General features: G+C 38.1%; 1 protein-coding gene across 7 annotated transcripts in view; it reads left to right on the top strand.

Moving 5' to 3' along the window:
* The first annotated feature begins 5,352 nt into the window (after positions 1-5,352).
* The window catches only part of LOC100032499 (RNA-binding protein 12), a 36,415-nt gene continuing 19,543 nt past the window's right edge, over positions 5,353-22,224 (top strand). Inside the window, exons 1-3 of one of the 7 annotated variants that reach the window (XM_056811783.1) lie at positions 5,353-5,491; positions 11,792-11,876; positions 14,749-14,891. Coding sequence is in view for 2 of the 7 variants with exons in the window: in XM_007474249.3 (XP_007474311.1) it covers positions 14,771-17,410 (2,640 nt within the window). In the remaining 5 variants the exon portion in view is untranslated. Of the gene's footprint in view, positions 5,492-11,791; positions 11,877-14,748; positions 21,030-22,224 lie in introns of those variants that run through there. The other 6 variants (XM_001381457.5, XM_056811784.1, XM_007474249.3 and 3 more) reach the window with 6 other exon arrangements.

Below are 22,224 nucleotides of genomic sequence, written 5' to 3'. Positions count from 1 at the left end.
AATAATGGTGAATTGGTAAGCTACAATGGAGATATCCCCATCCCAAATGTTCAAAGGGACTATTTGTGCCCAACCTGTGCTGGAGCCTTCAGAGCTTTTATATGAACACATTATACTCTGAGCCCCAACACTGTGATATCATGATCCTTTTCAGGGACAAAGAATGAAAAACTAATTTACAGATCCACCTGGCATGGGACCCAGGGTTTCCTCTGGAGACCCCTGAAATCCAGAAGTGTTTCAGGTCAAAAGGGATACTGGAAAATTCCTTTCCTTCCTTGTATTCTTGTGGTGCTGAGGAAAAGGTGACCCTGAGCATCAGAAACCCACGATAAGGAAAGACCCCTGAGAGAAATATTCCCCTTGGTTCTCCCCCTAGATTTTGAGATGGACATGGATATATATCTCCCAGTTATACTCTGATAGCATCAGGCTGAATCTAAAACATCTAATTGTCCCTTGAACTATTCAAGTTCACCTCTTGTGTCTTCAGGACACAAAATACCACTCCATCCCTGGTCAGGTAGCAAACATCCCCCACTTCTGCCTACATAATAACATCATCCCATCTCCTCATCTCTGGTCATGTAACCCCTGTTGTCTGAAAGGTATAAGAAGCCCCAAATCCATCTCCTCTAGGAGGCAGTTTCACTCTGGCACTTTTCTCTTGACCGTTCAACATTGCTTTCAAATTAATCTCTTTTTTATTTTTAAGCTAATTGTTGGAGTTGTCATTCTTGACAAAGAACATTCATCCCAAATCAAGGGCTTCACCTCAAAGCTCTCCCACATCACACTGGCAATGCACTACTGTGCCTATATTTCTATAGTCCCTCCAACATCGATTATTTCCATGTTTTTGTCATCTTTCTTTTCAGGGTTTGAGTTGAAACTTCAGGGTTCAACAAAAACTAAGTCTTCCAGGGCTCAAAAGATGTTGAAAAGTAAAGATAAAAACCTTTGGAAAATAGACTTCCTCAGCCTTAGAAAAGGTGGGAGCCATAAATACCTTAATTGCAATCTCATATGGAGAGTCCAACAAGACAATGAATTTGCCTCCAGGGCACAGATTACATTCCTTCCAGTTTCCTAGCTATTCATCTACAAAAGATTTCCTAGGGAGTGAGAGAGGTGAAAATGATTTTAACTAATCACAATAAATGCAACTTGGAGCAGCTAGGTGGCGCAGCGGATAGAGAAAGAGTAGAGGCTCTGAAATCATGAGAATTAATAATCTTCCTGAGTTCAAAAATGATCCCGCTACTTCTGTGTCCCTGGGTAAGTCACTTAACCCTGTTTTCCTAGTTTCCTCATCTGCAAAATGAGCTAGAGGAAAAGAGATTAAAAAAATGGGAAAAGATCTGTGTACAAAAATATTTATAGCTGCACTTTTTATGGTGGCAAAGAATTGGAAACTAAAGAAATGTCCCTCAATTGGGTATATGATAGTGATAGAATACTATTGTGCAGTAAGGAATGATGAACAGGATTTCAGAAAGAGCTAGAAAGACCTACATGAACTGATGCACAATGAAATAAGCCAAACCAGAAAAACATTGTACACAATAACTTCAGTATTATGGCACAATCAAATGTGATAGACTTTGCTACTAACAGCAATACAATGATCCTGGACAACTTCAGATGGATTTATGACAAAGAATGTTCTCCACTTTCAGAGAAAGAACTATTGGAGTTGAAATGCAGATAAAAAATATGATTTATCACTTGTTTATTTGTGTATATGATTTGGGGTTTTTGGTTAAGATTATTCATTTACAAAAATGAATAATATGGAAATGTTTTGTGTGATAATACATTTATAACCCAGACTGAATTGTTTGTCCACTCTGGGAGGGGAGAGGGAAGAAGGGAAGCAACATGAATCATATAATTTTGGAAAACTTATGTGGAAATTTGTTATTAAAATAAAATAAAGATAAAACTTTTTTTTAATGAGCTGGAGAAGGGAATGGCAAATAACTCCACTATCTTTACCAATAAACCCCCCAAATAGAATCATGAAGAGTTAAACATGACTGAAAGGACTGAATAACAAACTAAAGAAAGGGGCTTGGGAACCAGAAAGAATTTGTTGAAAGGAGAAGCAGACTTTCTCTATCTCCTGCATGGAGGTGGAATCCTGAGAAAGTCAAAGGGAAGAAGCTACAGGTCATTGGTTGAGCTTAAAAAGAGCTTGGTAATATCCTAGCTAAAAAATTGAGAAAAACCAAAACTATTGATAACTGATGTCAACAGAAACTGAAGTATTTCTGTATATACTCTCCAATGTGGTTGATGTATAGATGAATTTTGCCGAACTGCTTTTTCCCACCTTTTTCTTTTTTATTCCTTTTTAGAAAGGATAGCACTATTTGGTAGTGGAGGGCAGAGTTATGTTCAGACGGAGATAATGTAACAATAAAACATTTCAATGGAATTTAATTTTTAAAAATGATTATTCTTGGGGCAGCTGGGTAGCTCAGTGGATTGAGAGCTAGGCCTAGAGATGGGAGGTCCTAGGTTCAAATCTGGCCTCAGACACTTCCCAGCTGTGTGACCCTGGGCAAGTCACTTGACCCCCATTGCCTAGCCCTTACCACTCTTCTGCCTTGGAGCCAATACACAGTATTGACTCCAAGATGGAAGGTAAGGGTTTAAAAAAAATGATTATTCTTTTTGGTCTGATCACTCAAGTAACTATGACTCCACCTAAAGTTTTGCCTTCTACCCAAATCTCTATATCTTGTTAACTAGAGTAGTATGATAGTTTTTGTCAAATTCTTAACCTGAATTTCTACATTTATCTTCTTTACTTCCTCATCTACCTACCATGATTATTAGCTTTGTATTGCTTTTTTTTTTCCTTTGGGGAAGTCTTGATGACTCCATGATTATTACCTATCTTCCCAAATATTCATAAACTATCCTTCAAAAAACATGCCAATTTTTTTGGGTCCAGGAACCAAAAATTTTAATTGCCTCATAGTTGGAAGACTTCCTTCTTTTTTTTTTTAATTAAACATTTCTGTCATTCATCATGGTTTATAAAACATCATTGAGAGCAGTTCAATAACCACATGCTTTTTGGTACCTGGGGATGTAGTTCATCCAGATCTGCCCACTTGAATTTTTACTATTGTGGACAGTTAGGTACTGCTATCTTACCATTTTAAAAAATACCTTAAGTTTCAGCCATCTTGACCATTTTTGTCCTAAACTTCTCAATTTGAAGCCATTCTGTTCTGGTAAAAATAACAAAAGAAAACTTAGATTTGAACAGTTATGCCCTCCTTTCATCTTATTATCACATCCATCCTGATCATTAGTTTTATCCTTTTTATTTTTTGGGTGGGGAGGTAGGACCAGACCTGAAGTTAGGAAGACCCAAATTCAAATCTAACCTTAGACACCCTGGGCAAGTTGATTAACCTTTGCCTGCCTCAGGTTCCTCATCTGTAAAATGGGAATAATAATAATAACTATCTCCTAGGGTTGTTGTAAGCATAAAATGAAATTAATATTTATGAAGTGCTGAACACAGTGCTAGGCACATAGTTGATGACAATATAAATATCAGTTATTATTATTTCTAAATTTTCCTCTTGTTAACCACTCTCCTGCCAACATAGCTAAAAAATCTTTTTGTGCTCGTCATTTATGACCAATAGTAGCTCACTTATTGTGTGTGTCTGGTTAGGTCCATATACAATGGAAAAATAGAGACAGAGAAAAATAAGAGTGCAACTTAACAGAACAAAGCAGTTTTGGGTCTGAGTCTAAAGAGACAGTCTGATTTTTGTTTGTTTTTCCTTTTTGAAGAAGAATAATGACAACACTTGACTTTCAAGTGAATTAGAGTTCACGGAGGCATCTCAGGGGCAGAATAATACTAAGTTGTGAAGCCTCCCTCTCTCTCCCAGAGCCATCCAAGACCAGTGGCAAGACAAAAAGGCTGCCCAGGGTCTAGGAGACAGGCTGTGATGAATCTGGCATTTTTGATGTCTGAATAAGCTCTAAGGACTCCACAGCACCTACTTCAGCCACGTTTAGGGCCATTGGAACAAATTGTTCTCATCCACCCATTTCCCTGGGAGAAGTCTTGCTTGGGCCTACATTTAACCCATCTGCCAAGAGTGCAAATGCTCCATATAGCTTCTTGGTGTCCCAGGCAAGGGATGGATGAGCAACCTTGAAAAGGGCTTGGCTAGTCCCCACATCAGAGTTGCTAGTCCTTCTTCAACCTGCCATCCACCCTGGACTGAGAACACTAACATCAACATGGTATGTGCCCTTGCCTAAGTCCTGTTGCTTGCACCTCCAAACTCTCCCTCGAATCTATTGCCTACTGTCTACATATCCTGCAGTCATTCTAGCCCCCCTGCACTTATATCTACTGTTATAATAAATCTTCTAACTTTCCTTTTTGCCTTTGGGCTGTGCCCTTTCCAATCTAACTTTCACCACAGTGATGATAGTCCTTCAAATGATGCATCATTTTGAGCCTATAATCCCTTTATCCAAAATATTCAGTTGACACTCCATTGCCTAACAATTTAAGCCCTCAACTTGGCATTCAAAGCTATCCTCTTTCTGCCTCCAGCTTATTTTTTTCCATCTAAAATTACATTCAGCAATCAATGGACAACAACAAATACCATGTGCTACATGCCATGGTAATAAAGACAAAAATTAAATAAAAATTAAACTGCCTTCAAGGGGCATAAGAGCTGAAGGAGGGGAAGAACAAGTACATACAAAATTAATACGAAGTAAATTTTTAGATGGGAAGAGCACTAGCAGCAAGCGATCGGGAAGAATTTCATGCTGGCACTGCTTGAGCAGTATTTTGAAGGAAACTTTCTAAAAAGCTGAGATAAGGAAGTGCGTTCCAGGCACTGCGGAATGGCGAGTGCAAAGGCACGGAGGCTGTAGATGGATAAACTCTGAAGTAGGTTAGTGATCATGTAATGGTCCTAGATCTTCTCTCCAGTGCCTGAATATTGCCAATGGTAATGTTCCAGCTCTTAGTTCAGTGCTTAGCACACAGTAGGTGTTTAATAAATGTTTATCGAATGAGTGAATGAATGATTAAATCACTTAACTATGATTTGCCCACTGCAGGATTGTCTAGATACATTCTCTTCCCCTTTCTCGTTAGATGCCAGGGCGACGGAGAACATCCCAGTCAGGCCCACAATGCGCCTGCTCCAGTCTTCTGAGGCCCCGCCCACAGAACGGCGCCCCGCCCCCCAACTGGAGCGCGGAGTAGCGCAGCGCGGCGGCGGCCATTTTGTGCAGCAGCGGTAGCAGCAGCGTCGGTACAAGCGACGGCAGTGGCGGCGGTGGTAGCGGCAGTGGCGGCGGCTGCGGCGGCTGCGGCGGCGGGATCCGGGGACCCCGCTCGGGCTGGGGCTGTCGGCCGCGGGGCGGAGACACTGGCGCGGGGGGTAGCTCGGGTCTGGGCTCGGGCACCGCGCAGCTCTCCCCGGTAAGACTCCCGCAGCCCCGGCGCGGGCGGGCGGGGCTGTGCGGGGCTCGGGCCGCCCCGCCGCGACCGGGGCTCGGTGGGGCTCGGGGCGGGGCCTTCGGAGGCCGCGGAGCCCGCCTCAGTCCCCCACACAAAGGGCCCGACTGTCGGCCTGCGCCAGCCCTCGCCCGTGCCCCCATGTTGGAGCCGGGGCCCGGGCCGGGATACTGCCGCGGAGCTGAGGAGAGGGACCCGCAGGGACGACGCCCGCCGCGGCCAGAGCCTCAGGGGAGGGAGCGGGGAGGAAGGCCGCCCCCTTGGGCCGGATCCGGGAGGGAAGGAGGCAGGCTTGGCGAGGCCGCACCCGGCGGTGGGGCGGCCACGAGGACCCCCCCCCTCCGGGGGGGCGAGGGCGGGCTTGTAGGAGGACGCCCCCTGTGGCCGGAGCCGCTGCGGGACTTTGGAGGGAGGACTTCTTCAGGCGCCTTAATGCACTGGGGCAGTGATTGGGGCGGGGGGGGGGGGCAGCCTCGAAAAAGGGCCCTGGGCAGCCGCTCCTAAGGGATGTGCAGCCGGCCTGGTTGAACGGAGAGTGAGTGGGAGATGCCCTGGAGTCAGGGAGGGTCCAATTCTGTAGTCAGAACTGGGAGAGGCTAGTGTCTTTTTGTATTTGGCAGCTTGCATTGACTTTGGTGCCCTGGAAGGCTGAGTTAGGACTTCGTTAGTGGGAGGAAAATGGTAGAGTGTGTGTCTGTCTGTGTCTGTGTGTATTGGGGGAGAGTTACGAACACCTGTGCACGGAGTTCTAGATGATAGGTCTTGTGTTTGCTGTGAGTTGGTGATACGGAATTATCACGGGGAGACGGGACTGGGCTTCAGTTACCAAGGCTTCTGCTGGAATGTGTAACACCAGATATTATTTGGGGGTTTGCGATGAGGGGAAAGGGATAGTACGAGGAGTCCCCTCTGCGTGATTGCAGGCTATTGATTTTGGCCTGTGCTTGCAGGGATAGTTCAGGGTATTTTTTTTCCTTGTACTCAGTATATAAACTTCTAAGGAAGATGTGGGGTCTGATAGCATTTTGATACCTGATCGGAAGTTATGTGATGGAACATTTCCCATGGAATTTTCTGCCTTTGATTTGGTTTCAGAGTTCTGCCTTGCTATTATAGTAAACGGTTTAAAAAGTTAACTTTGCAAAAAAATTATGAAGAATTGTCTGAACTAATGGGGTAGTTTAGGGGCTTAATAGATTTAACACTTTTAGCCTACTTTTTTTTTTTCTAAAACAAGACTAAAGTTAAAGAAATCTTTAGCTCTATGGAAAAGTAGTGTGGCCTGGTTTGTGATTGTCCCTCTTTATGTTACAGTAGCCCTGGAAGAATGGGGAATTGTGGACTCAGAAAGCAACCATGACTAGGTGGTGGTGTTTTGTTTTTTTTTTCCTGGCAAATATTTGTTATACTTGCTGGGAACGCTAAATAGTGATTACATAGAATTGTGTTGTAGGTGGTTTACATATCTAGATTATGATTATTTGTAACTTAAAATTTTCAGAAAATAAAATACTTTTGTGTTTATATGATGAGAATGTACTCAGTTTAACTATTAATTTCAAAGAGTGCTTTAATGTCGATGTTTTTAAAATACAACATTAAATTTGGATTTCTTTGTTGTGTGATGTTTAGTTTTTGCCTTACAACACAAATTTTTTTTAAATCGGGGTAAATATAAAGCTGCAGAATTTTTTCCAGAGCTCTAACCCAGTATGCAGAGTACAGGGAAACATAGGCTATATTTCCCATTCTTTAGAATTTGAAATTTGACATTTTTATTTCCCTGTGTAGACAATTTGGAAATCGGTGGAACAGGCAAGAGTTTTTCTAGTGATTGGCATCTGAATAAGTGTTGCTAGTCTGTTTGGCCTTCTGAGGGGATATAACTCATGTGAATTCTTAAAAGGATTTTTATGTAGGGAGAAGGTAAGTATCAGTGTTTGTGAAAGTAGAAGTGATTTAAAGAATGTAAAATAGATTATTTTACAGGGGAAAATGGAAATAATAATCCTTTCAGTTTTCTGTGGTTTTTATCAAATCTTTATGTACATTTTATGGATAAATATTTTGGTATGTTTTGAATTTAGTACAAATACTCCATGCACAACACGTGTTTTATCAAGTTTAAAACCATTAGTCACAGTGAATAAGTATGCCATAGAGTTAAAGGGTTTTTTGAAAATGTAAATGAGCCGGAAATTTTTTTTTTACTAATTTTTTAGTCTCAAAAACTTAATTGTTAAGACTCAATATTTTGAAAACAGAAGATAGCATATGGTGCTTTTTGTAGGTGGTATATAACAGTTAGAAATGCCTTTGACAATTGACCTGTTGCTAGTGGAAAAATTCAGCGTTTTATGAGTGAAAAGTTTCTATTAGTGTTGAAAACCACTAAAATCTCAGCATAAAATGTGACCCATTAAGGGGGACAAAATAAGAGCAAACAACTAAATTATAATTGTTTTGAATCTACTTAGAATTGTCAAAAGTTCACTTATATTTGCTGATTAAAGCACTTTGCTCTATAGTCTCTCTCTATGGCTCACTTTTCTTTTTTTGGTGTGGTGATTTGGAGTTTGTTTTACTATTTGTTTTGAGGTCTAATGAAATATTTTTGTTTAGCTTTGATGCCTTCTGGTTTTTGGTGGATGGGAATTGTGCTGAAATTAAATTTACTTTGTTGTGCTTCTTTGTATTAGAGAAAGCATGGAATTATTAGGTTAAATAGTGGACCTGCAAACTACACACCTCAATATTTATCTTCTGCTTGTGATTGTGAAGAGTAGTCCTTTTTTTGTGCTTTTAAAATTCAAGAATGTACAGTTCATTTTTTAAAAAACAGTAGTTTATTAAAACAATGTCTTAATATTGAAGTAGATGTTGAATTTTCTCAGCTTACACTTGAAACAAAAGTGAAATTGGGCAGAACAAGTTATAACCTACATAATTGAAGTTGTGTTATTGCGAGAATTAGCAAGTTATAAATATATTCAACTAAATTTTTGTTTTAGTATTGTTTGAAACTATCAGAGTTTTGTTTTCCCATTAATTTTAAAAATAATTTGTATTTAGAAGTTGTTTCTTTACCAAGTTTTATAAAGTTCTAAACAATGAACTAATACATTAGAACTTGTCTAGTATGATCTCCTTTCTGGAAACCTGAATGTAATTTGGGATTTGGGATTTAGGACACCAAGGGGATGAGTTGACTTTCTTTATCCTTTGAGAATATGATGATAGCTCCTTGAACAAATCAACTCCTTTTTAAACTGTGTTTCAAAGCAAAATAAAAACAATTTAGGAAATCCAGGTACCAAAGATACTTCATTCTTTAAAATAGAGCTGTGATTTTCATTGGTGTGGGAATTCTTTACATTTTACATGACCCTGGTGCCCCCCCCCCCCCCCCTCAGTAGTTTCTGTAGCCAACACCTTTAGCCAACTAATGATACGCCTCTGAACTTAACCTGTTTCTTAGATTCCAGTGAAGGGCCAGAACCAAAATGCCTGGAATATGTGCAAATTCAACAGCTTTTTGTCTGACTGCTCCTAGCAGATCACTAGGACCAACCTAGACAAAGTTGTGGTCTCTGCAGTTTGTAATCTGTGTCTGCCACTGTCTTTTCTATGCCCTACTTTCTACACCAGTAGCATTTATCACATCAGGAAAGAGTCTAATACCTTCACTTTTGCTTGGTAATTGATTAGTATGATTTCAAAGTATTAAATTTTACTTCAGTTGCATTGTATTTTTTAAAAAGCCCTTACCATCTGTCTTAAAATCATTACTGTTTGTTGGTTCCAAGGTAGAAGAGTAGTGGTAAGGGCTAGGCAATGGATTTAAGTGACTTGCCCCAGGGTCACCCAGCTAGGAAATGTCAGGGGGTCAGATTTAAACTGAGGACCTCCTGTCTTTGGGGGCCTGACTCTCAATCCACTGAGCTACCTAGCTGTCCCCTGGATTTGTATTTTAATTAAACTTTTTATTGAAAAGTTTTATCCCTTGAGAGTTTTCGAATTCTAGCCCTGAAAGGGATTCCCTGGAATCTAACCCTATAAACTGAGTCCCAGAGAGTCATATCCTGTGTTAGCAAGTGTTGAGACCCAAACTCAGATCTTCTGATTTATAGTCACCAATTTCAGTTATTACTGGTCTTGGTGGGAAGGGATTTATGTTGGAGGAAGGGGAAAATATTTGATTCATAGGGTAAACTTGATTTAGTCCTTTGGGGGGAGGATGCAGTAGTCTGGAGGAAGTACAAAATTTCTTGACTGAACTTGCTTAATTTCTAGGGGTGCAGGACTTTGTATTAGAGGCTTCTTCAAGACCTGGAAACACAGGTTTGCTCTCTCAAAAACCTTTGCACCAAATTGATCTATCCTTGAACTTATCAGTTGCTACTCTTGTCTACCAACCACGGCACATTTGGTTTGTTTTTAGCTAGTTTTTAATATTTTATATGGTAAACCATCTTTCCTGCCATCTTTGAGCCAAGAACTAGCTCTCTGATTCATATATTATTTTTTCTCCAGTTAACAGAAATTTTTTACAAGAATGTCAGTAAAAGCATTAATGGATTTGGAAACAAAAAATTACCATATGCTTGGAATGAATAAAATGGTGTTGAAGCTCCAGTAGTCTACATAGTATAGTACCTGTTTGTGATTTCGACCAGTTTTATATACTAGGAAAGACATAACTTTTGGCTACAAGAAAAAAAAAAGATAACATTATAGATGCAGCATTTCATATTTTTGAAAAATATTTTTTAGAGATATGACATTTAATCACAGTTGCTAACAAATCACTTTTTTCGGTGTTGACAGTGGAGCCAAATTAGAAACTATCAAAAGAAAATACTAATATAATGTAAACTCATTCTTATTAAGCATTGCCTTCGTTGAAGAGCTGTTTTTCAACTCCTTTCTTTACTTTCCTGTTTGCTGGGAGAGCTTTATAAATGTGGCTTTTAAAACCTACTAAGCTTTTTAAGAGTTTAATTTTCTATGTCATGTCTATCAAAAAAAATCAATTAGCACAGTATAGGATTAATACAAGTTAATTGATTTTAAATAACATGCTCATGTATCTACCTCAATATCATTTTGTGGTATTTGTTGAGTTAAATAATTTTGTTGTATTTCATAATGCTTCCATTAATTGATAATTTATATAAGAAGTGAGTTTTTTGTTTGTTTTTTTAGTGTGCTTGGGATTGTTTGGATTGACATTGATAGAATATTTACTCTTGAATAATGTAATTTGCTTTTGAAATATTTAAAATGTCTTCTATTGTACATCAGTATTAGCAGTTGTTTTATTGAGTTTTGGACTTGTGAATAGTTTTAGTTTAAAAATGAGACTGTTTCTAGTAAGGCGCGAATTTATCATTCTTCCCAGAAGACTGTTGATTTATAGCCATTTGTCTTAATCACTTGGATCTAAAGGTTGCTGAGTATTGTGCAGTATCATGTAGAAAGACTACTCATAACATTGATTTTAAGAAAATGTGAATGAAAGATACCTGACGTGATTGTCTTTGGGGAGTCTTAAGTTTCTTGTAGGTACTTTGGTAACAAATCTAGATGTTTCAGGAAAATAAGTTTTCTTAGGACTTTGAATCTCAGTACTATTTTTTTTCAGAACTGGAACTTTTACTAACTATGCTTATGATGTTGACTGAGGTCTTGGAATATGTAACGGCAGTTGTTGGAAGAATGGTTATACTAATTTCTTAAAACTCCATGGAGTTGACATAATTTGCCTACCAAAGTAATGCTATTCTGAGTTTTAATATCACATTTTAATCTATAATTTAATGGTAAATGTGGAGAGGCTGGCTTGGTTTAAGAAGTTGGACTCTGATCAGGATTTACCGGACTGTTTGTTTCTTTATGGACAAAAGGAATACATCCTTCCTTACATTCCTTCATTCCCAAATCCTTCAATCAGAAAAGCAAATATTAAGCGTGAAACTAAGCAAAATGAATGTTTTGGTTTTCATTCACTTTTTTTTAGGGCAAATCTATATTAAAATACAATTTATTCTTACCGAATACAGACACCAAAACTTGAAAGCACTATTAAGTAGTAAGTGTGTGTGTGGGTTTTGGCACAGTTCATCTTTTGGATGCTTTCTAGTTGAAGTGCCCAGTGGTGGTTTCAAACTTGAGCCTTCTTAATAGACAGTTCATTGTGAACTGCAAATACTATTTTGTGTGTTTCCTACATTGATTTTTGCCTCCATTTATTCTTTATTGCAGTCTAAAAGTTGGTTTTAATTGGTTGCCCACAGGATTGACTTGGCCTCTGCTACTTGTTAAGAAAATACATCTGTTGTTTTTTCAGGTAAGAGATTTTTGAATTGAAGGTTTGTTTATCTTTAAATTAAAACAAGGTAGTTTAAATAATCTTAAGATGTGTGCACTATACAAATTGGTGTGCTTTAAGCTTCCTTCTCTTTTGGGACGGGGGAGGGATGTCTAGGTGCTTTGTACTGCTGGTGTAGATTCCTTTGGGATCAGTTTTTTCACTGCTTTGGTCCTATGTGCCTAAGAACTACATTGCTAAATGTTGTAGAATAAATAGGTTTGTTTTTTTTTTCTCCCCAGTAGTTTTCTAGATACACTGAAATGTTGTTTGATACTGGTATAATTTCTGCAGATTCTTTAGATGAGGAGCCCTTAACCTGAGGTTCATGAACCTGTTTTTTCAGTGTTTTGATGACTATATTGCAATATAATTTATTTCCTTTGTAATCTGATGTATTTTATTTTATGCATCCAAAAAATGTTTTTCTGAGATGGAATCCTTTGGCTTCACCAGATTGACACAACAAAATTTAAGAATCCCTGCTCTAAAGCTATTGCGTCACCTATTTTTAAGCCCAAATCCTTTTTTGCACATGAGGAAACTACAGTTTGGAGGAGGTTAAAGGGTTTGTCCAAGTTCATACCAAGTGGCATAACTCTGACTTTCCCTTCCCCCTCCCAAACCTAAAAGATTTCTTTTTCTGGTGTTGAAGGCTTAGTGGGGAAATTTTGTATTCTCTAGACTTCCAGAATTATTCTGGTTCTAATCCCAGGCCTTCAGCAACAACCTGTTTCTGCACAGTTTTTCAGAGGAATCTCCTGTGGCATGTTTATTAGCATATTTTTGCTTTGTACAAACTTTCACTAAGTTTCCACCTTTAGCAGCAGGAAAAGGCTTGTACAGTACTTACTTTGTATGGCACTAAGCCCTGTTTGGTTTGTGTGTCGTGTTTTGGGGCCACATTGGACTACTCTTTCTTATGTACCTATATCCAGTGCAGGCTAACTTATTTTACTCAGTTGTTTTTTGATATTTGGGTTGTTATTCATACTATGCCCTGTATTGGTTATTTAATTGTCTTAATAAGTACAGTAACATAAGGATTTGTCCATGCATCTTTAGTTTAGCACGTTTAATTCACTTTTTAAAAAAGGTCTAGCTAATATTAAGTAACTTATTCAAGCTAAAATATATTGACTTCATATCTAAAATTAGAGTTTAATAAAAGCCATCTTTTGAGCTTTAAATCTAATATTTTGGAGTAGATAGAAAACCCTTCTCATTTTTATTATTGAAATATTTTTAGATTTTATTTTTTATTACATGATCTATAAATTACAAAATCAAAACAATACTATTTCCCTTTTATATGTAGTAATCATAATAATGAAGAAGCTCAGTATAGTGTCTTGTTGCACCTAGTCAATATTCAGGTAATTTGATTATAAAAAGAGTGCTGTTGATAAAATCCTGAAATTTTAATGTTCAAGAGATCTTAGAAGAAAGCATCTATCCTTGTAAAGAAAATAACTCAGAAAGGTTAAAAGACTTGGCCTGGAATCATCCAGCCAGCTTAAGAGGCATATTATACTTGTGGCTCTTTTATAGCTAGAGTGATCTACATAAAATGACTGACTTTGAAAAGTTTGATATTTCTAGTCTTTGAAATATAAGTCCTGTTGATTTTGTAAAAGTTAACTACAAATTACTGTCCTGTTACAGACATAAAAATCCATGTGTATTGCTACCTTCTGTATTTACTGTTATAAAACCAAGTGTTTCCAAAGTTTGGAATCTGTAAGATATTTTATTGGGAACAATTCCCTTTCTGGCCTTGCACTTTTAATTCCAAAATAAAAAGTACAGTAGAGCCCTGCTACCATGTAAAAACATCCTCATTCATATATATTTATAGATATATATGTATGTATGTATATGTTTTCCATAATCATGCCATCCCAATAATAACTTATTTAGAACTTCCTTTCCTCTTCCCATTTAGTCATACGGTGTGAGAGGACATAGTAGAACCAGACTCCTCAAAAGTAAAAAATCCACTCCCTCCCCTAAACCACAAAATTCAAGATTTTTTTTTTTTGCAGAGGGGGTTGGGATGTGTGATTGGACCCGTGTTTTAACTAAAATGTTACAATGACTAGCATTGTAGAAGGGTTCTCCTGGAAAATGTTTTAGGTGTTGAATATCTGCAGAAATCATGAATGTTGGGAGTAAATACACATTGTCATCTCTTTGGGGTTCTTTAATTTTAACATTGAATAAAATAATACTTAGTTTTATTGAATCTAGTTCTGAACAGATTGAGCAGAGAACTAACTTATAACTAGTTCTCACTTAAAATTTGACTGAATAATTCACACTGTTAAGAACCATTTGTAATCAGTATTGTATAGTTCCTCGATTCTGTTACATTTTGATTTCAGGAATTGCAGCTATGTAAAATGTCTTAATAGTCCCAAGAAGTTGCTAAGTTTGTAGGGAGGACAGTAAGCTGTATTTTCTGTGGTGCATTATTTAAAGGTTATACGCCCATGGTTGTTAAAGGGTCATTCCCAAGATGAATTATATATGTTTCCTTAAACGCCACTAAATAACTGGTAGTCTGTATGATAAAAATGCTGCCTCTTACTGTTTTTGTTTTGATACTTTTGGGTCTTTGGACTGAATTTTTAATCTGTGTTTCTACAATGTATTTTGGAAGTTGAAATTGTGGTGGTTTTAATTGCTAATTACAAACAAACAAACAAAAATAGAATCTATATTAACACTTAATTGTGTTAGCTTGAGGAGATGCTTGAGTGCCTAATATGGTAGATGGTGATTCTACTAGCTAAATAAATGGTATGACAAACAGTAGTCTGACATAGCCGTTGCCTTTTTTCATCTGCAGGTGTGTGTTATTTCAGCGCAGCATGGCTGTGGTCATCCGTTTGCAAGGTCTCCCAATTGTGGCGGGGACCATGGACATTCGCCACTTCTTCTCTGGATTGACCATCCCTGATGGGGGCGTGCATATTGTAGGGGGTGAACTGGGTGAGGCTTTCATCGTTTTTGCCACTGATGAAGATGCAAGGCTTGGTATGATGCGCACAGGTGGTACTATTAAAGGGTCAAAAGTAACACTATTGTTGAGTAGTAAAACTGAAATGCAAAATATGATTGAACTCAGTCGTAGGCGGTTTGAAACTGCCAACTTAGATATGCCACCAGCAAATGCTAGCCGATCAGGACCACCTCCTAGTTCAGGCATGAGTGGTAGGGTAAATTTACCTACCACAGTTCCCAATTTTAATAATCCTTCTCCCAGTGTGGTTACTGCAGCCACATCTGTGCATGAAAGCAACAAAAACATCCCTACGTTTTCCACAGCCAACATAGGAACAGCCCCTCCAAATATTGGGGCTTCCTTTGGGAGTCCAACATTTAGTTCAACTCTACCTAGCACAGCATCCTCCATGAGCACAGTCCCACCTCCCCCAATTCCTCCAATACCAGCAATGCCCTCCTTGCCACCAATGCCATCTATTCCTCCAATACCTGTTCCTCCTCCTGTACCTACACTGCCTCCTGTGCCTCCCGTGCCCCCGATACCTCCTGTTCCTCCAGTGCCACCCATGAGCCCTATGCCACCTCTGTCAGGAATGCCTCCTTTGAATCCACCACCAGTGGCACCGATACCTACTGGGATGAATGGGTCTGGAGCAGCACTGAATCTGAACAGTAACCTGAACCCAATGTTTCTGGGTCCTTTGAATCCTGTTAATCCTATTCAAATGAACTCTCAAAGTAGTCTGAAGCCACTTCCCATCAACCCCGATGATCTGTATGTCAGTGTCCATGGAATGCCCTTTTCTGCAATGGAAACTGATGTCAAAGACTTTTTCCATGGGCTTCGTGTAGATGCAGTGCATTTGTTGAAAGATCATGTAGGCCGAAATAATGGGAATGGATTAGTTAAGTTTTTCTCCCCTCAAGATACATTTGAAGCACTGAAAAGAAACAGAATGCTGATGATTCAACGCTATGTTGAAGTCAGCCCTGCCACAGAGAGACAGTGGGTAGCTGCTGGAGGCCATATCACTTTCAAGCAGAGCATGGGACCTTCTGGACAGACACACCCCCCTCCTCAGACACTCGTCAGGTCAAAGTCGCCTAGTGGGCAGAAAAGGTCAAGATCGAGATCTCCACATGAGCCTGGTTTTTGTGTGTATTTGAAAGGTCTACCCTTTGAAGCAGAAAACAAACATGTTATTGATTTCTTTAAAAAGCTAGATATTGTGGAAGATAGTATTTATATTGCTTATGGACCCAATGGGAAAGCAACAGGTGAAGGTTTTGTAGAATTCAGGAGTGAGTCTGATTACAAGGCAGCTTTGTGTCGTCATAAGCAATACATGGGGAATCGCTTTATTCAGGTTCACCCAATAACTAAAAAGGGAATGTTAGAAAAGATAGACATGATTCGGAAGAGACTACAGAACTTCAGTTATGATCAGAGGGAGATTATTTTAAACACTGAGGGAGATAGCTCGCCAAAATTATGTGCACATATATCAAATATTCCATTCAACATTACCAAGATGGATATCCTACAGTTCCTGGAGGAAATTCCAGTGGATGAAAATGCTGTACATATTCTTGTTGATAACACTGGGCAAGGGTTAGGACAGGCATTGGTTCAGTTTAAAACTGAAGATGATGCACATAAGGCTGAACGCTTACACCGTAAAAAACTTAATGGGAGAGAAGCTTTATTGCATGTAATTACCCTAGAAGATATGAGGGAAATTGAAAAAAATCCCCCATCCCAAGTGAAAAAAGGGCTAAAAATTCCATTGCCGGGGAATGCCACAGTGCCAGGAATGCCAAATGCTGGAGGTGATGAGCATGCCTTCCTGACTGTGGGCTCAAAAGAAGCAAACAATGGCCCTCCATTTAATTTTCCCAGTAACTTCAGTGGGTCAAATGCCTTTGGCCCACCACTTCCACCACCAGGATTAGGAGGGGCCTTTGGAGATGCCCGGCCTGGAATACCTTCTGTTGGAAATAGTGGTTTGCCTGGTTTAGGTATTGATGTTCAGGGTTTTGGAAGTGGTCCAAATAATTTAAGTGGACCATCAGCTTTTGGAGCAGCTCCTCAGAATTTTGGAAATGGACCTGGTACTCTGAGTGGTCCTCCAAGTTTTGGAGGTGGACCTCCAGGTCTTGGTAGCACTGCTGGACATTTGAGTGGACCACCAAGCTTTGGTCCTGGGCCTGGAGCACTCCATATTGGGGGACCCCCTGGATTTGGAACAACTTCTGGAAAGCCAGGCCCAACAGTTATTAAAGTTCAAAATATGCCCTTCACTGTCTCCGTTGATGAAATTTTAGATTTCTTTTATGGCTATCAAGTGATCCCGGGCTCAGTGTGTTTAAAATACAATGAAAAAGGCATGCCCACAGGTGAAGCAATGGTTGCATTTGAGTCTCGAGATGAAGCCATGGCAGCTGTTGTTGATTTAAATGACAGACCTATAGGCTCAAGAAAAGTCAAACTTGTATTAGGGTAGCTGTTCATGTAAACTGTTTGTAGGATAGATCTTCATAGTGCTGTGATTAATGCATCAAGATTGTTTTCCTAGTATTTCCAGGTTAGAACCTGTGGATTGTTTAAATTGCAAATAGATTGGTTTCAATAAGACTGAGAGAGCACTGGTTGACTGTTTACAGAAGAATTGCTGCAAGGATAAATGTTGCTGTATGTTCCAGTAGAGCTGTATGGGGAGAACAGAAAAATAAATTTTGGCTCACCATTAGAGAAACCTTTTGTTAAAACTCAAATGACCATATAATGCTTATCAAGGAGTCTAGATTGGTTTTATACCATTTGGGATGAAGAAAATAGAAATGTATTAAGATTAAGTCAGCAAAGCTCTTGATGGGTGCTATTGCAAGCCATTGTAAAATAGAAGTTGGCTATTAGATTTTTTTTTTGGTTCAAAGCTGGACAGATTTGCTTTGTTATAGGGTCAAAGCTTTGTCTAAAGTCCTAATTTTCTTTTGCAACTGAATAAAATCTCTGTGTATACAGATTCATTGTATGTACCTTTATTGCTTCTCAAAGGTTCTTGATGTATAGACAGTTGTGTGTTTTAGAAGTTGCTGCATTATTTGCCTAATTGACTCCTATGTAATGAGCAGAACTGTTTTATAAAAATCTAAACTGGGTTTTATGTTATGACCTTGAACACAGATTCCCATTATCACAATTATAATTGTGTGGAATAAGACTTTTGCCACAGAAATAAGTGTCCCAGTCCCCTAGAGCAATTTTGTTTTGAACATCAAGTATTAGTTTATTCAGTTTAAAATTGTCCATATTTCTTTGATATGGCTTCACCAACCAGAAAAATCTTTATAATCAATGTTTAAGATGCTTGATTTGTTTTGAAGTTCTAGCTGAGATGGACTAATGGTGCTGATATGTTCCTTCTGACTCAACCTTATGTGAAATTTTGGTCCATAAAAAACGGACTAGATGAGAGGTCCTTTTAAAAAGAATAAGCATTATATAGAGTCAAAATTAAGTCAATCAATGTCAGCAGTAATTCATTAGAAGAATTGCTTAATATACTGGTCCATAGATTGACAAGTAATTTTTTTTGCTTGAATTCTATTTTAGAAGCTTTTATTTTTTGCAGTTGTTTGATCAGGAATCTAACAATTAGTGGGTCTTCAACAGACAAACTACAGCTACCAGAGGGGAACAGGATCCCCTAGGGCTCCTTGCCTTCCCTTTCTTTCTTTTGGGAGCTAAGGCACTCTAAAGATAAAAACAAACAAAAAAATAAACAAACAAACAAACCAAAAAACAAATGGAGCTCAGTTAACCAAGAGTTCTAGCCACTGAAATGCCTGGGAGCATTCTGGTCACCACTGCCCCAAGAAGCATCTTTATGTCCTCTGCCTTCCTTCCTTCACAACTTATCTAAAAACCTTGGCAGAGGTGTTACATTACTGTATAGTATAATAGCCTTAATGGAGAATGGGAGGTTGGAGAGATCATGAGAAACACATTTTTTTGTCTCTTACATGGCACTTGTGTCTTGATTTGAAAAGTCCCCAACATTCCTTGCAAATCAGTGTGCTTAAACAGCAGCCTTGAAAAGAATTGTTTTCCACACAAAATAGTGCCTTTTTGGTGTTGCATGTCAGTGGTAGCACTAAAATAAAGTGTGGTGTGATTTAGAGATACAAGTGGCAACAGTTTTATTCATGTGACCAGTAAGAGTTTTTGAAAGCCTGTTCAACACTACATTCTTAGCAGATTTGACAGCACAGGATTTTTGTTCAGGGAAAGGGGTTGTACAGACTTGTATTTCAATCAAGAGGTGACTACTTTGTGGATCTTCTGGTAATTCACAAGTACAATCTTGCTTTGACTGATCATTAGGTGTTGCCTCCTCAACTTAAAAAGCAATATGATGGTTGTATATATTGTTCAATTTAAGCCTCTGTTAAGTGATTGTATTTCATTCTGAAGACTAAGTATAAAAAGTCAACAAACCATTTTGGAGTCTTATTTCAACAGCAGATCCCCTCCTCCTATTGGAACGTTGACTATTTTCAATATCAGAAATATAGGTTATTTGAATAGGAGATGAAAAATGAGACTTTATGCTTTTTTTTCACATTTATTTTGGTTCTGTGTTCTTAACATTTATTTAATTAAATGTTTCACACTTTATTGTAGCAACTTGGTTATTTTGACTTGTTTTTACACTTCAGATTAAAAATACTAAAAAGGAAAATCTGGTTTCATTATTCATGAAATTAAATGAATTAAGAAAATAGTGGAAACTGGAGAGATTTCTCTAAAGTTTGGTTGAATCACAACATTACTTTTTTTGTTGTGAAATGTAATTAAATGCCTGCACTCTGGAATTTTACTTTTGTGTATCTGGGATTTTTAAAAAATTAATAATAGTGCTAACTGCTAAGCATTTTGTTTATCTTGTTTGGGCATTGGAGTTTCAGTAAAACGTCTCTAAAATGTGTTCTGTGAAAATGTTCATACACCTTTTCCTGCGGATTTTCTAATGAAGTAGGTTTGTGTTGGAAATGGATTTACATTATTTCTTTGATTTTTGTCCTAAGTTTTGTATGGTATGAAGGCATTGTAAAGCTTTTCTCAAAGCTGTGTGCATTTGTAAACACTATCATGATATTTTCAAATTTCTGTGTAACTTTTATTTAGTGTTGTATTTAGTGACTTGAAGAGAATCTTATTAGGTTTGACTTTTTTCTTCATTTGCTTAATTAGTTGGTGCAGTTATTTCCTTTTGCTTTAAAGGGGTTAGTGACATTTGTGTAAAATGTATTTCTGAATACGCCAATCTGTAAACTTTACAGAACTCATAGGGAAACATTCTCACATGCAGAATTTGAATTTTTGTTTTGTATATACACTGTAGTTGTACATACAAGCATTAGTGACCTTTTCCTTTTTCAATATAACACAGTGTTAAGTAAAACATAGTCAAAAGCTTTTACTGCCAGTTGTCAGGACATCTATAATAAAAACTCCACTTGCAAACTTCAAGATTCAGAGATTAAAATTCAAGGTAGTTGTGCCATTCTTAACCCATTGCATGGAAATCTAAGTCTATTAAAAAAAAAAGACTTCACATTTATGTAAATGTTAAGAAATACCAGCCCATCCTATGGAGTTGTAGGCTTAAGATTAAACTAGAGATGCACCTAAGCCCTAACTGGCTTCTTCCAATCTTTAATTGGGCCTCAGCACTCATACTAAATATTAGAGGAGTGCTTGGTTAAGGAGTGAAGAAAACACCCTAAAATTGACTCCAGTGGAGTAGGATGTTATCCTTAAAGGGGGTAGCTTTCCTGAATGAAATTAGGAGATTCTTTTGAAAAGCATTCCAACAGTAGCCACTTTATGCTCTAAGCTATTCCTATTCCTTGGAAAATTCTCCTACATTTAAGCTGTCATGTTGGTGATTCTACAAGAATTTAAAATGGTAAGAAAGCAAATGCTTGATAAAATGGCTTCTTCTTGACATGGCCACAGCATTATTTGCAGGTGCTGCCTCAGTATTGCTCATCAGAGCTCTGTTTCTAAAGATGAAGTCTTAAATACTGTTCAATAAACTTATCACAAAAATAAAACAGGCTGATGCTTTTAATGCTTCAACTGGACAAGAGTTCTTTATTGAGCTTCAAGAAATAACATTGTTATGGGGAAATATGACACATTTGTTATTGAACATTACTACCAGGTATTTTTTTTTTAAGTGTTCTGACAATGCCCCGGATGGAGGTTGGAGAGTTGAAGGCAGAATGATCTCTGGGGCAGACATTTGTTGTTTTTCTATTTCTGCTTATGATGAAGTAAGGAAAGAAGAGGATGTCTGGACTGCAGGGAAGAAACAGGATTACATGTTAAATCCCATGTCAAGGAACATTATGGCTTTTGCAATTTTCATTGTAGTAGAATCTGGTAGTAATATTTATACTGCTAAATGTCAAGATTGGGAGGGTTAGGGAAGAAAGAAAGAATAGAGACTAAGCTAGTTTCTCTTTCCATAGGAGTCCCAAAAGGTGCAGGAACTATATATAACATATATATATATAAATATTTAAGTATTTTGACCATAGTAGAAGAAAGGAAAAGAAACCCCAAAGGCAAACTCATATGAGCACACCTTCACTTACACTGGATCTTTCAGTATGTGTGTTGCTTTGGTGGGTGGTTTGGGGAGTATTTTATGGCAGCAGGATGTTTTTTTGAGGGGAGTTAAAAAGTGTAATAGCTGTTTTCAAACTTGGAAGCAAGGCAAAAGTTTTGGGAAGAATTGGGCTTTCTTCTCTTTACCCTCCTCAGCTTCCTTTAACTTTCATGATGAATTAGCAAGTGAAAAGCAGTACACAATTGGATTTTTTGAACAGGAATTAAAGAAAATATTTGTTTTGGGTCATTCCATGTAACCAAATCGAAATACAATTATGTAGGAGTGAAATTGTTCTAGTGAATTTTTCTTTAATAATTGCAAAGGAGTTTGACCCTTTTTCTCCTTTTTTGATTATCTGGTTCTTTTTGAACTGGTGTGAGTGATACACGTTCCAAGTAATGAATCTATATAGTCCAGCTGAGTTGTTGATTTTAAATCCTTGAGCTATGACTGAGTGTGAAATTACCAGTAAATGCAGCTTTGATGGATATTCATTAAAATAGTCATCATCCTAAAATGACATTTCTCTTTAGGAAACAAACCCTAACCCATTGCCATTCAGGAGGGTAACTGTAATAAACTTGTGCATGATATTAGCTAGCTCTTTGTCATATTTATTTATCCAGCTGCTT

Source organism: Monodelphis domestica, chromosome 1 (genome assembly GCF_027887165.1).
Source record: "Monodelphis domestica isolate mMonDom1 chromosome 1, mMonDom1.pri, whole genome shotgun sequence".
In the NCBI taxonomy this organism is placed as follows: domain Eukaryota; kingdom Metazoa; phylum Chordata; class Mammalia; order Didelphimorphia; family Didelphidae; genus Monodelphis; species Monodelphis domestica.
This window is presented reverse-complemented; position numbering and strand designations above follow the sequence as displayed.